Source organism: Drosophila kikkawai, chromosome 3L (genome assembly GCF_030179895.1).
Source record: "Drosophila kikkawai strain 14028-0561.14 chromosome 3L, DkikHiC1v2, whole genome shotgun sequence".
NCBI classification, from domain to species: domain Eukaryota; kingdom Metazoa; phylum Arthropoda; class Insecta; order Diptera; family Drosophilidae; genus Drosophila; species Drosophila kikkawai.
In genome coordinates this window covers 11139268-11153304 of record NC_091730.1, presented here as the reverse complement: position 1 = coordinate 11153304, position 14037 = coordinate 11139268, and the positions used below count along the sequence as shown (strand labels likewise).

Genomic DNA, 14037 nt, shown 5'->3' with positions numbered 1-14037 from the left:
TAAAAAGGCGCTCGTATATGTACATATATTTGGCGTCTGCATCCTCCCGTTTTTATATTTGGTTTTTTGTATTTATCTACATCTAATTTGAACTATCAAAAGCGTTTCGTCGGACTTGTTTTGTAAGCATCTAGAAAGGTGGTATATGTACTGGAAAGATCGTTTGCCATTGTTTGCATTACGTGGAGTATTTCTTTTTGAATAGCCAGTTTTTTTTCCTCCACGTCTATATTCCGCCGATAAAGGTCATGATTATGGTCATCCTCTTCCTCATTTCCATCCGTATCTTGTTTAAACAGCTTGGAGTGTGGTTCGGGAAATTCGAATTCGCTTGATGATGATTCGTAATCTGAAATCTCGATAACCTTGTCTGTAAAAAAAGAGAATTTTCAATAATATTTATATTTAATTTATATAAATTTATGGGCAGTTTATGTTTAGTTTACAAACAAAAATATATACTTTAAATTTGAAGAATCTGTTGTTTTCCCATTCCACAGTTATTGTTACGTTAATATACATTAACTCAAACCCACTTTTCTCTAGTTTATACCGTTAAAATATAGTCAAATTTACCAGCACTTTCCGTTTCCTCACAAACTTCTTCAGTATCATCACTGTGTCCAAAAATGTTCCTCATTTTTTGAAAATACTTCCACTTTGGATAAACTCCTGTTTTCAAATACTGCAAGGCTTCATTCCTGCAAGCAAGCATTATTAATTAATAAACCCCAAGAGGCAGTAACTTGAGTTATACCGATATCTTCTGCTCATAACCAGCAGTTTTGCTCTTATTGCCCTTTCAGGCACACCGAAATCACTCAAGGCTGCAACCATGTCTTTGTGGATCAAGTTCTTTCGTTTCGCTCGAAAGTTCTTGCGATTGGTCTCCCATGCCTCCAGGAAATGTTTTGTGGCTTCAGGCGTCCACACAAAGTACTTCCGTTTCATTGACTCTATAAAATCTGAATTTATTTTACAAAGTTTCTTCCTCTGCGTTTGTTTACAGTTGCTCCAGTATGACCGTGCGTGGAAACTACATTTTCCTGAAAAAATACTAACCAGCTGGATGGATTTGTTTGACAAATTAAATACCACATTAAAATCATTTGACACCGTTATAAAATTCTGGATCTGGGTCTAAAATTAATTGGGATCCCCACATTTATTCTACTGACTTTTAAAGGCAACAAGCGGCTTATGAATATCCTGTTCTTTTATGGGCCATCCATGGTTTTAGTTATTTCTTTAGACGATTGTTGAAATGCCAAATGTTTTATAACAGTCAACACATTTATTTACATTCTCGAAAAGTGGTTTTTCAAATTATTTGCTGAAAGTAAAATGTTTAAAATAAATGTTAGATTGTTTTTAGGTATGTTAACTAAATTTACCTTATTTGAAACGAACTATTTGAAGGCCTTTGGCGGAAATTTAAAGCGGTGCGCAATTGTAGAAAGTATATAGAAAGCATAAATTGAAGGCACACAATATACAGTGAAGCTCCAACAACTCACAATTTTCAGCTGGTTAAGCTTTTTAGGAAAGTGTTCCAACTAAAGCTTAAAATAAAACTATTTTACAACTAGCCAAGCTATAACTGAACCAAAGCAGATAGAAAGCTAACAAAATCAATTGAAACTATAATGATTTGATTTATAATTTGGCACTTGTACCAGCATTTTAATCGAATTAATAACACAGGTACACAGCCAAAAATTTCCACGAACCATTTCAAGTTTTCCATGATATTTGGGTGCTCCTGAGTAAAAGTCCCATACAAAATTATTTTCCATCACCTACAGGTTCCGCGGTATACCTAAGAATACAAAAAACCTATGTTTGCCGACATTTTGAATTACGTGGCCTATATAATTGGACTTACCTTTATTATTTTTGGTAGGACCTACTCTCAATACATCACGGCACTACTAAAAAATAGTCCCAATCGTGGACCATTGTCCATGTCTTTGGAATTCGACGCCAAAGTTGAAACTCCCAAAATTTTCAACATTTCTGTTATAAAAAAACAATTCTGAGAATTAAATCTTCTATGGGACTAATTTTAAATTTTCATTGAATCTATTGCTCATTGTATTCTTTAATTTCGGTTTAAAGCGTTTTCATGAGGACATTTTATTGGATTTATTAAACGAATAAAACCGATTTTTTGGTTTTATTATCTACTACTATTTGCTGTCAAATTTCAAATAAGTCAAGGCAACCTATAAAATAGTAGTAGATTTGTTTCTTTTTATATATAATATAAATTTAGTTTTATATTAAATAAAAATGTATTCCGAACATAACATTTTTAAGACAGCTTAGTAGCCAGCGATAATCCTTACATATTTATGTTTAGTCAAAAAGAAAAAATGTATATTATATATAAAAAGAAACATATCTACTACTATTTTATAGGTTGCCTTGACTTATTTGAAATTTGACAGCAAATAGGAGTAGATAATAAAACCAAAAAAGCTGTTTTATTCGTTTAATAAATCCAATAAAATGTCCTCATGAAAACGCTTTAAACCGAAATTAAAGAATACAATGAACAATAGATTCAATGAATATTTAAAATTAGTTCCATATAAGATTTAATTCTCAGAATTGATTTTTCATCACAGAAATGCTGAAAATTTTGGGAGTTTCAACTTTGGCGTCGAATTCCAAAGACATGGGCAATGGTTCACGATTGGGACTATTTTTTAGTAGTGCCGTGATGTATTGAGAGTAGGTCCTACCAAAAATAATAAAGGTAAGTCCAATTATATAGGCCACGTAATTCAAAATGTCGGCAAACATAGGTTTTTTGTATTCTTAGGTATACCGCGAAACCTGTAGGTGATGGAAAATAATTTTGTATGGGACTTTTACTCAGGAGCACCCAAATATCATGGAAAACTTGAAATGGTTCGTGGAAATTTCACAAAGTTTAATTTTGTGTTCCTGTGTAACACTTAAACTATTCTGGTAGGAACCTGGTCTGAAAGTATTTCTCATCCACGAAGCGGCAGAACTCGACCAGGTGCTTAAATTTCTGCACAGTCTGGGCCAGCGCCATGTTGGGTAGATTGGTGGTCAGGATGCTGAAGAGATGGCCAAATGCAATGGCGTCCAGCTCGCAGGGTTGATCGCCATAGAAGAAGGGAGTATCGGGGATCTCCTTGAGCTTATATTCCAGCGTCTCACAGCACTTGGCCACCTTCTCGATGACGCTCTCAATGTCCAGATCATCCCACTGGTAGACCTTAAGCAGCTTCAAGGCGTTCCGCCGCTTACCATAGTTCTGCATGTGGTTAAGGGGCCACGGAAAGACGACTCCGTTCCTTGGCGCTGTCACCTCCTTGTATACGCGCTCGTTCTTGAAGCTGATGTACAGCTCGGCCATGGTGAAGATGTTCTCCACCAACGACACGTAGGTGCGCATGTCGGCCTTCTCGTCCTCATCCTGCCAGCTCCCAATGGCCATGTCCTTTTGTTCCACAAAGTTCACGATCGGCTCGAACTCGGCGAATATGAAGGCGCCTGCCCTGATAAATGGCAATTTGGTCATCCTTCCACCCGGGGACATGTGCTCGGCGTTTGCGCAGGATCGGACACCAAAGGGGAGGTTGCACATCTTAAGATAGGCTTTCACCGCGAGGCAACTGGCGTTCTCCGGCAGCAGAATCTGCTCCGCCTCATAAGGCTTTTGTACAGAGGTTTAGGAAGACATATTATTAAGTGAGCTGGGCTCCGATTGACAGAAACTCACCTGGTAGATAGTGGCATCTTCAGGCCAAGGTTCGGTGGCCAGCTTATCGGCGGTGTTCAGTTGATTCAAGTACTGGGTCATTTTCCAAAATTTCCATAAAACCTGACCGATGAAGTAATAAACAGCTGTTGATCAGTGTGACCGGCTATGAGAAGTGTGATAAAAATATACCAACGCGTGTCAGTATTTTTTCACGTCTCCCGTAACACCTGGTCTTACTCTGACTTGCAGCAGCTGGTAACACTTAGATTTCTTTCTTGTTTCGCCGAGTGTTTTTCGTTGTATTTTGCTTTGTTTCAAAATTAGTCAGCCACAAAACCCATAAAAAGTACAAAAAAAAAGCGAAATCTGTGTAATCACCAGGCCACGTGACTCTCCCGAAGACGGTTTGAAACTATTGGATTTGAATATAACTTTGGCACATTAAAAAGGTGAGTGCGCGTCGTTTCTGGATTGTGAGAGTGTGTGCGCGAGTGCTGCGTTCCCATGCATGCCGCGTAATTAATACTTGAACTTAGCCATAGTACTGGTACTTGGTATTATTAACAAATATTTGGTTATCTGTACTGGCCAAGGCACCACTCCCAAAAAGTCGTACTTGCAAACAGTGACGATTCATGTGCCGGCCTCAGTGTGCGGGCGTTAGTGTGTGTGTGTGTGTGTGTGTGTGTGTGTGTGTGTGTGTGTGTGCGAGCTGGTGTGCGTGATTCATACATACAATACATACATACGTCTGGGGTCTTAACATTCTTCTTGCACATTTCTTTATCAAGACAAAAAAAAAAAAACTGGCATGGTTTGTTCATTTCCTTAAATTATCCCCACACTGAGGTCTGGCGGGGGGTCGGCTCTCTTCGCCTCCTTCTCCTTTCCTCGCTCTCTATCGCTTCCCCGAATTTTTGTTTGGAATTCGAAATTTCAGTTGGTCAGATTGTTCTTGAAATTACCTTTTCTCACTCAACCTTAATCATTCGGATTGTATTTATTGGCCCAAACTTTCGTTCGTTGTTAGTCTGGAAAATGTTTATTATTTTCCTTTTTTTTTTCTCTCACTATTTTTATTTTTTGCTATTCTTTCTTATACACGGAAACATAAGTTCAATGTTTTTCAATATCTTAAGTTAAGTTAAGTTTTTAGTTTATTAAATTGCAATTACACTTTGATTTTTCAGAAGATAGAAGGTCCATTTTAATTGGTATTAATATATTTTTTAAAAATTTAACTTTACCTGCAACCAATATAATATTAGCCATATTTATTTCAAAAATATCTTTGTTTTTCCTGTGTACCCGTGTGCCTGAAATCCGTCTATATAGATACATTTTAATTATCTCGCAACAATCTAATGTCAAGTAATAACATTTCAATTTCATGTGTGTAGCTTGTGTATATAAAGCCAAATGTGGAGGATTGAGAATTATTATTGGGCCAACACTCGTTGAAAATGGACATAAGGCAAACCCAGCCGGCCGACCTACCGACGTGTATTTAGATAGTGAAAAACAAAGCAAGATAACAATAAAGGCTTCGGTGGGTGGGGCGATAGCGGGGGGTTTGGGCTTTTGTCGCCCGTTCGGTTCAATATTATTCAATGCCGATATCCGCCCTCTCTCTGTCTATCGTATATGCTCTTGCCTTATCTGCCACATTGGCTCCGTATATGGTTGGACCTTTTTTTTTTTTTCCACTTTGACCAGCTGCAAGTCGCCTTTCCCCTCCGCCTCGACTGCCAATCAACCCGTCAGTTCATCAATGCGTTAATAATTGGAATTTAATCAATATTATTGAACGTGCATATGAAGTGGCCAACGTTTGGTGGCAGCACAAATGTTACTGTTGCCAAAAAAGAAATCGATGTTAATGGTAATGATAAGCTAATCAACAATGAGATGTATCTTATTCAATTTAGGTTGTAATATTTAATTGGGGATGTGTTTTGCAAGGTTGTCTATCTGAAAATAAGTTAAGGCTTCTAATTCTAATATGAAAATATATAATTTCTTAATCTTAACAAAAACACAGTAAAGAAATTCATATTTTAAGCAAATCCTTAAAAACGTAAAGGTTTATATAGGAAAATTCATAGAACGGGCTAAGTGTGTTTCAGTTTTTCAGGAATATCTTAAAAATGTTTATCGAATGTAGCGCCTTGCAAACGCACATACTTTTATATGGAGGCTGTTGTATATATGTACATGCATATATAAAACAATATCATTATCGTCAACATGTTACTCACACTCCTAAAAATATGCCTATGACCCGTATGCTTCTTAAAGAGAGACTGAAAGTGAGTGAGAAATACTAAACAAAATCTCGGACAACATATAAAACAATAGCATCGACAGCAATTAAGACGGTGCCTCACATTTAAATGTAATTGATTAATAAATAAACAATTCCACTTGGACAGTTCTAGGTTAGAAGCTATGGCCGAAACAGAGACGAAGCCCCACCCCGATCATCACGATGAGGATGTGCACGATGCCAACTACCAGGCGCCGCCGGAGAAGACCATCGAGGAGATAATGGCCGCCGATCAGGAGGACGAGAGCCTAAGGCGCTACAAAGAGGCCCTTCTGGGTGCAGCTCAGACCGAAAAGATTGTCGTTGGTAAGACACCTTTTTTTTTAACTAAAAATTTAAATATTCATCGATTATTTATCTTCAATTTGCCAGAACCCAATGATCCGCGTAAGGTGATTGTGAAGAAACTGGCACTCGTTGTAGAGGGTCGAGATGATATGGAATTGGATCTTACCGGTGACCTAAGTCAGCTGAAAAAGCAGGTAATTAAAAACAAATATTAATTATTTCGCAGCCATTAACTTGTCTTCCCATTGTTGACAGCTTTTTGTGATCAAAGAAGGTGTTCAGTACAAGGTGCGCATTGATTTTATTGTGCAGCGTGAAATTGTCCATGGCCTTAAGTATGTGCAAAAGACTTCTCGCTTGGGGGTGAATGGTAAGTGTTTCCAGTATTCGATATTGTAGGTAGTCCATTAAGTTTTTGTTTAAATATTTGTATAGATATAAATATTGAAAGAAAGTTATCAATTTTAATTAATTTTTAAACTACATTTTATGTAAAGAAAAATATTTTTTTTTTTTAATTTTTGAAATATAAATATTCATGGTCATATATATCGATATTTTAATGTTGCAATAAATCGATTTTTTATCCAATATAGTAAAAAATGACAAACTAAGTAAATTTATTTTTGAATATTCAGTTAAGTAATTAGTTAAATTAAATGACATATTTTTAATAAATAAAATTGAGTAATTAATAATTTTAATAATTAAATAAAATAATAATTAATAATAATTAATTAATAATTACATAAAATTCTATATTTCTTGATATTCAAAATTTCGATGAATGATTTTCGTCGTTTTTATCGATATATTGTACTCTTCCTCTCGATATAATCCCTAATTAGACCTCCACAAATCAGGTATTTGTGTACAGGTCAGTGCCAGCACTTTTGAGACTTCTCTTTTCCAGTAGCTGCGACATGCAAATGTGCAGCTTTAGTTTTAGTTCTTGGTTATCATTTGAACGGGGTAGTCGCATTCTGGGCTTAGATCATAATGGGGAGCCCTTTTTTTAATGGCACTACCTTCCTATACGGATTTTGCAGTCTTGTTTATATTGTGTTTTTAACATTTGCGATATTAACAATAGTCATGTGTTGAGAATAACGTAATTTGTTAATGTCCTTGTTATTATCTCCAATGCCAAACATTTATTTCGGATAATTTATTTTACGTGGGCTTAAGTTGTGGGTAAGATACCGGCGGAAAGTCCCAAATGTAATATATATAATAAATATTCTTCGTCTCTTTATTTAGTTGATAAAATGAAGCATATGGTTGGCTCTTATCCGCCAAAGAAGGAGATTCAATTCTATTTGACGCCCGCCGAGGAGGCGCCCTCTGGCACATTCTCCCGCGGCACCTACTCGGTCAGTTCGGTCTTTACGGATGACGACAAGCATATACACCTAGAGTGGGACTGGACCTTTGAAATTAAAAAGGACTGGGCCTAAGGAGGATACCAGAAGCACACACACACACACACCCCATACATACGCTTTTTGTTTTGCCCAAACATGTCTTGTAAATGAGTTTAGTTTTGTTCCAAAAGCGTGTAAGAAAGAGTTTCCAAAATATGCAATTGATCGATCGTCAAGTATTTTTGTTAATGGTATTAAATTGTAACTATTTTTGTATCTAAAGTGTAATGAAAGGCCATAAGTATTTTTGATACCCAATGCTAATTGAATGTGTGTACATGAAGAGCAATTCTCGCCAATGTTCGTCGATCAGTCAGACAGTCAGAGTCAAACCCAAGTCAGGTCACTGGGCCAGTCAGTCATTCGTTTGTTTTGGCTCTAAATGCCATTGCCTATGTTTAACATACATTTTCAAAACAGATAAATAACGGAGGAATGAACTTTAAGTTGTATGCATTTCGCTATGTATTTAAAATTAATGAACGTCACAGTGTTTATGTTAAATGTAAGCTCAAGTCCCCCGGAACTAAAGGAAACAATACCCAAAGATGATTCCCTCACCGTAATCCAGCATCCCTCTAATCATGCAATTCGAAGAACTGTTGAACGTAAATAAAGCTGATACTTTATAATGCATTTGATATCTGTAAAGCGTCGAAAACACTGAAGTCTACATTATTCTAACTATAAACTATATCTGTGTATTTTTTGTGTAAAAGTTATGCGAATGCTGATTGAATGCAACCGAAGAGCAATAAAATATACATATTTTAAAATGAAAACTATATGACTATGACTTTTATTTGGCAGATTAAATTAATTTTAGCAGTTTGAATAATTATAAATGTTTAGAACTGGGAAAAACAAGGATATTTAAAGTAGAAAGTGTGTTTAGGTTTTTGTTTTAGAAGTATTGTTTTAAATAGTTTTCCTTGAATATATATATTTTTTAAATTTTCTTGTTATATTATTTCGGGAATAAATTCTATGAACTGCCTTTGCTTTGGGGCTCACAAAGGCGAAGATTATTCACGCATTTCACACTTGTACCATTATCAGTTGACGTTGCCAAGGGGTAAACGTCATAAATTTTTGGCGACAGAAGTATAGCTGGTATATTAGTCATGCGCATACTTATACTAACAATTTGTGCAAGGTGTACAAGTCCGTGAGAGAGGTATGTTCTCTGTTTACATTTGAGCCAATCAACATGTTGCTGGGCCTGTTGCACTACACTCTCTCAACTTGTTGCTCAACACGCGGAGCTTACCTCAATGCAGAAAATAATAAACACATTAAATATTCCAACGCACATTTGTCTTGAAAAACGCGAATAACAGCTGCATGAATAAGTAAATTGCTTGTTTGGAAATTGCGTCGGTTGCCAGAAGCAAAATCGTGAAATGTAAGAAAAACAACACGATTATTTTCGGGGGGGATAGCCCGGGGCATCCAGGTGGTGGGGTCTCCTTTGAGCCTGTCATATCCCGAGATATATTTATTACGCTGAACAAGGCAACCTTTGGAAAACAAAATGATTATTTGTTGTTTTTTATTTGGGATAAAAACAATTAGAGTCCTTATTTTCCTGTAAGAACAATGAGAGATCCAAGATGTCCTTATCCGAATTGTGATTCAATAAAGTCATTAAAAAAGGCCTGAAAAAAGGATGTCATGAGAAATATGTATAGGATATAACTAAATCCTCGTCAAAATTAAAAAATTGATGCCTTTTTGGGGAATATTTATTTATTGTTTGAATAAAACTAGGGCTGGGTCGGGTTCTTAATAAACCATATGGTCTCTAGAGGTGGTATCATGACTCACATTCAGTTGAGAGCTCTAAAAAGAGAAACAAGAAATTTCTGTCAATATAGAAAAACTTGTAAAAGAAACTCTCACCTGAAAATACAAGTAATTTCAATGTTTTCCAACGGATACAAGAACATTTCTTATCATCTCTGATTTACTTCCTTAGCAAATTTGTATACAACCCAGTCACATACGATCAAAGCAACTAGGTAAGTAAATTGATTAGCTTAAAACTCCCACCTAATAAAAAATTTCATTAGATTACTTGCGGAAACTATCACAATGGCATCATAAACATAAGCCTTCCTTTTTCCAGTTGTTTCTACGATTCGCTTGAGAGATACTAGTATGGCCCAAATAATTGCTATAAGCATAAGCCAAAAACAAGCTTGGAGATATTTGAGGTTTTCCTGGAAATAAATTTGATCGGCTTTTTTAGTATTACTGGAAAGAAAATATAACATTCTTACCCTACTTGCTCCATACAACAGGCAAACCGTAGCTAAGAATCCAAAGAGCACATATACCAGCTGGATGTATATTTTTAAAATCATAGCTGCGATATGGCAAAATGTACATATTATATGTGATGATCCACTTCCTTTAGTTCAAATACTTACACACAAAGAAAATAAAATAGAACAAAATTAAACAGCTTATGCTGATTGAAATGCAGACGATTCTACGTTCGCACATTGTCCTCATTTATGTAAACTTTTGTATTAACAATGCTTGCTTGATTTTATACCATTTTAATAATTTTGTTACTTCAATGTATAACAGGAAACTCAAGCCAAGAAAAAAAAAAGGTTTACTACTGATATTCCAATTCGCAATATACAAATATTATATTCATATTTGATTCAGGAGTTCTTCACTCGAATCCAATAAAATTTCTAACTCTGTGACCTGCCAATGGTTTTGCATAAAGCATTCACGTCCATCGCTGTCCGTCGAGGATATTTTGATTGACAGACGGCCTGTCGGATTCTAGCCATTCAGCCAACGCACCCGACGCACTTCCATTCCGACAGCGGATCGGGTGTCACTGTGGCCTTTTTGCCGGCTGCTGCCAATTGTCCGCCTCCTCCTTCATGGTCCATTGCATCCGGCAGTAAGGTTCAATGAAATTTGCAGAAACTAAATCCAACGAATGGAAAAACAATGGCTGTGAAAAGTGGGTATAATAAAGAAGAAATGAAATCAAAAAGGAAACGAGGAGCAACAGGCTAAGTGCACATATACATGCCTCCATGCACACATGCACACTCGCCGGAAATGCGACTGGCGGCCATTTTGTCCATATGTGGTAACAGTGATGTCATTTTGGTTTAAATAAATAAAATGAAAGGCAATTTCTATTGTTGCTTCTTAGGTAAATAATATTAAATAACGTGCAAGAACTATATAAAATGCCGTCCGTACCAAGCTAAATAAATCTCGTGTTCAGAAAATTACTTTCTATCTTCGTAACTCATTAAGCAACCTTCTCTAATAGGCTTTGGACCTCAGCATTCATCCTGAAAATTTGTACCTGTCAGCAGATTTCCTTTGTTAAAATTTTAATCTTATTTTAGTTATATTGGTTTCTAAACAGAAATAAAAGAATATGTGGCCTTTTCCTAAAATTCAATTAGTTTCATTTTAGGTTTGATAAATGACCGCCTTTATTGGGTTTCCTACAGCCCCATAGATAAGTTTCGTTAAGCCTATTTAAACATAATTAAATCTACCAAAGATTTGTGGAACTTTTCGGTTTCTGCCAGACTCTAATTTCGTATGCGGGTCAGAACACGTAAACATGTTGCAAAAGTTTTTTCTCGTTTGCAGCCAGGGGCGGCAACGTGGCGTATGATGAATTTCAGTTAACGCTCGCTGGTGGCGAGGGTGGAAAATAGATAGAGGTAGTAATATAGGGCAGCTTATTGTGTTTATTATTACATTTTCTTTGAGAAATGGTAATATTTGTGAGAGAAAAATGTATTTGGTTGTGGTATGATATAATAGAAGTTTAAGTAGAAGTGAGAAATATTTATTTGATTTGAAAAAATGAAACCCTAAAGAAAAAACCGAAATTACCTTTTGCTGATTCTCTTGATGGCTGTAAGCAGACACACACACGCAGGTAAGGCAGCTTTAAAGGGGAGTGTCGAACACGTCAGGAAACTGTGGGGTTGGCTGTCAGATTTATGCGTGGCCGGCAGGACATAAAAACCAAACGCAAACTGCCACAAATGGCATACACTTTTTCCAAAGCTCTACTTCTTATTTTTTTATGATTTTGCCCCCTACTGGACAGCAAAAATAATTTGCGTTTATATTGAATTTATTATTTCCCTGTGTTTTTTTTTGTTGCTGGAGATTCAGTCAAAGTTGGCAGGAAATTGCATGATTTGTGAATATATTTATTCAAACGGCATTGCGGTGAGACCCTAATTTACATTTCGACATTGATTTTTTCTATCAGCAATCCAAGTTTTTTTTTGCCACCGTTTTTTCACAAAAGATGATAATGGGTAATCGGGATTGTAGGGTCAAATTGAATGAGTTGTTGCTGATACTGCTTTAATATAAAGCTAAAATGTTTCAATTTTAAATATAATTAATTATAATTAAAAAGTTTGACTAGAGATGAGGTCTTTAAAATATCTTTAAAAATATACCTAAAATCAATTTGTTTCCACAGTGCATTAATTTCCTTTGTATTTGAAGCTGGCTTTATTAAATAATTTATGTATCCTGTGCCTAATATGGTTAACGAGGGTTCTCAACAAAAATGTAACATTAATTCAGTCAATTTAACCCTTATTTAAACTTCGTTGGACTGGCTCTGCTCCAACTTGTGAATGTGTCGAATACCCAGGGACAAAGCATACTTTCGGGCGTTTTAAAGGACGATGTCAACAAGCTGTTGCCGCAAACCTAAAAAAAAAAAACACATACATACACATTTCAGAGCCAGTTAATTGTCTACCAAGGGGCATGGATCCTGGGGCAGCAGCCCCCAGTTCGTTCTTGTTGCAGATTTTGCTGTTGCCTTTGTTGAGTTTGCAGTTTTGTAATTAAGTCGAGCGCACTAATTAAAGAACGTTTCGTAATTAGGCTTTATGTCCCGGCCAACTGTCGTCGACCCACTAGCAATATATTCTTGCCCCAAGTATGTGAAAAATTTAAAGAATCTCTGGCCTTGCCTGCGTTGAAATTGATTTTCTGCCACAGGAAAACGCTCAAGGGGATTGAAGTTCATTAAGAATGCAAAAAACGTTAGTGGCTATATTGGCTGTGACCCCCAGCAAATGGCATTGACTGACATTTAATAGCCGTTCATTAAATTATCATTTACTTGGTTTACTTTCACAGAGCCAAAGGAGAAGGAGGAGCCTTGAAAAGAAAAGGTAAAACTAACATTTACCTAGGATATTAACTGACAAATATTACCATAAAAATACTATCATGCAACAGGCCAGCTGAAATTTATAACATTAGAAATGTTAAACAAATAGTAACATAATTTCAAACAAATATCCATTTAAAATCTTAGGATATATCTTAAATTTAAATCGAATAGCCACCACCATTCAGAGCAAGCCTCCTATTGAGGGAATTGAGCCATTTGACTTGGCTAGCTGTCGCCATCCTGTCTGAAGTGGCCATTCTTGAAGCTCCAGGACTAACTTAACAAGGCGGCGTGTGAAGGTAAACATGTTTTGATTTCGATCTCAGAATGTATTATGCATGCCACCCACCTGGATTGCCATCGAGGGCCACCGTGACCTTGGGGGCTGGCCGTTACCTTTAGCATCTTTAATCTATCGGCAGGCGAGACACCTTTATCGGTCCGCAAATGTATGCAAAGTCCATTTGAGCCTTCAATTAGTTAATTTGCCTTGATCCTGGGTACCCCGGTCGGCGGCTTTACACATTCCAAATTGCCTTTTAATGGCTGCGGATGCTTAAAGCTGCTTTTATTTTGGTTTATTCACTGGCTGACAATTTCATTATTATTTATGCAAATCCGAAATTCGGTAGGAGCTTCATGAAAATGCAGGCTGCCTGAGGTGAGTGTCACATACTTTTGGTGTATTTTCTGTAATTAAAACCTTATTGGATTGCAAATGATTTTTAATTGGAGAAACGTAAATTAAGCCTCAGTAACAATCGAGTTGATTTAATTAATATATTTAAAACAATATATTCAAGAGAATTAAAAAATATATAACAGACCCTAGGCATTTCATTTCACCATTGCCAGCTTTGTATGTATGTAATTGGATTGAAAATAATTAAAATAACGCATATCAATTTACATAATAAAGGCCTGATAATTTCTATAAGCTACAAAATCGATAAAGCATCTAGGCTTCACACATAAAACTTTCAATAAAATGGCTAAATTTGTGGACAACTGTTGCCCAAGCTCTGTCAAAGTCCATTACGTATACGCC

General features: G+C 36.2%; 3 protein-coding genes and 1 long non-coding RNA gene across 5 annotated transcripts; 3 read left to right on the top strand and 1 right to left on the bottom strand.

Annotated features, from left to right (window-relative positions):
* Positions 1–10: 10 nt before the first annotated feature.
* LOC108083060 (metaxin-2) lies at positions 11–3923 on the bottom strand. 2 transcript variants are annotated; one of them, XM_070285720.1, is made up of 6 exons: positions 3761–3923; positions 1395–3694; positions 1063–1333; positions 758–956; positions 577–701; positions 11–370 (listed from the first exon to the last, which is right to left on the bottom strand). In XM_070285720.1, exons 1-2 carry the CDS (start codon positions 3839–3841, stop codon positions 2969–2971), a joined length of 807 nt encoding a protein of 268 aa, XP_070141821.1. In that variant the 5' UTR covers positions 3842–3923; the 3' UTR covers positions 11–370; positions 577–701; positions 758–956; positions 1063–1333; positions 1395–2968. The 2 variants fall into 2 exon arrangements, with proteins under 2 accessions (XP_070141821.1, XP_070141822.1); XM_070285721.1 differs by having other exon boundaries at positions 758–1046; positions 1179–1333; positions 2985–3694.
* Positions 3924–4026: 103 nt separating this feature from the next.
* Positions 4027–8565, top strand: RhoGDI (rho GDP-dissociation inhibitor). Its single transcript, XM_017178695.3, has 5 exons — positions 4027–4191; positions 6175–6374; positions 6441–6550; positions 6612–6726; positions 7617–8565. The coding sequence occupies exons 2-5, from the start codon at positions 6191–6193 to the stop codon at positions 7811–7813; spliced, it is 606 nt and encodes a 201-aa protein (XP_017034184.1). The 5' UTR covers positions 4027–4191; positions 6175–6190; the 3' UTR covers positions 7814–8565.
* Positions 7182–7731, top strand: LOC121502274 (uncharacterized). Its single transcript, XM_041775480.2, has 2 exons — positions 7182–7550; positions 7617–7731. The coding sequence occupies exon 1, from the start codon at positions 7356–7358 to the stop codon at positions 7458–7460; it is 105 nt and encodes a 34-aa protein (XP_041631414.1). The 5' UTR covers positions 7182–7355; the 3' UTR covers positions 7461–7550; positions 7617–7731.
* Positions 8566–9497: 932 nt separating the features above from the next.
* On the top strand, positions 9498–10244 carry LOC138928301 (uncharacterized). Its single transcript, XR_011444802.1, has 2 exons — positions 9498–9801; positions 9853–10244. It is a non-coding gene; the product is annotated as an uncharacterized lncRNA (long non-coding RNA).
* The last annotated feature ends 3793 nt before the right edge of the window (positions 10245–14037 follow it).

Excerpts from the sequence above, each read along its gene's own strand:
- LOC108083060 (XM_070285720.1), bottom strand. The coding sequence starts at position 3,841 with ATGACCCAGTACTTGAATCAACTGAACACCGCCGATAAGCTGGCCACC. Across the intron at positions 3,695-3,760 it reads AAGATGCCACTATCTACCAG|CCTTATGAGGCGGAGCAGAT; the intron begins GTGAGTTTCTGT and ends TCTGTACAAAAG.
- RhoGDI (XM_017178695.3), top strand. The coding sequence starts at position 6,191 with ATGGCCGAAACAGAGACGAAGCCCCACCCCGATCATCACGATGAGGAT. Across the intron at positions 6,375-6,440 it reads GACCGAAAAGATTGTCGTTG|AACCCAATGATCCGCGTAAG; the intron begins GTAAGACACCTT and ends TCAATTTGCCAG. Across the intron at positions 6,551-6,611 it reads TAAGTCAGCTGAAAAAGCAG|CTTTTTGTGATCAAAGAAGG; the intron begins GTAATTAAAAAC and ends CATTGTTGACAG.
- LOC121502274 (XM_041775480.2), top strand. The coding sequence starts at position 7,356 with ATGGGGAGCCCTTTTTTTAATGGCACTACCTTCCTATACGGATTTTGC.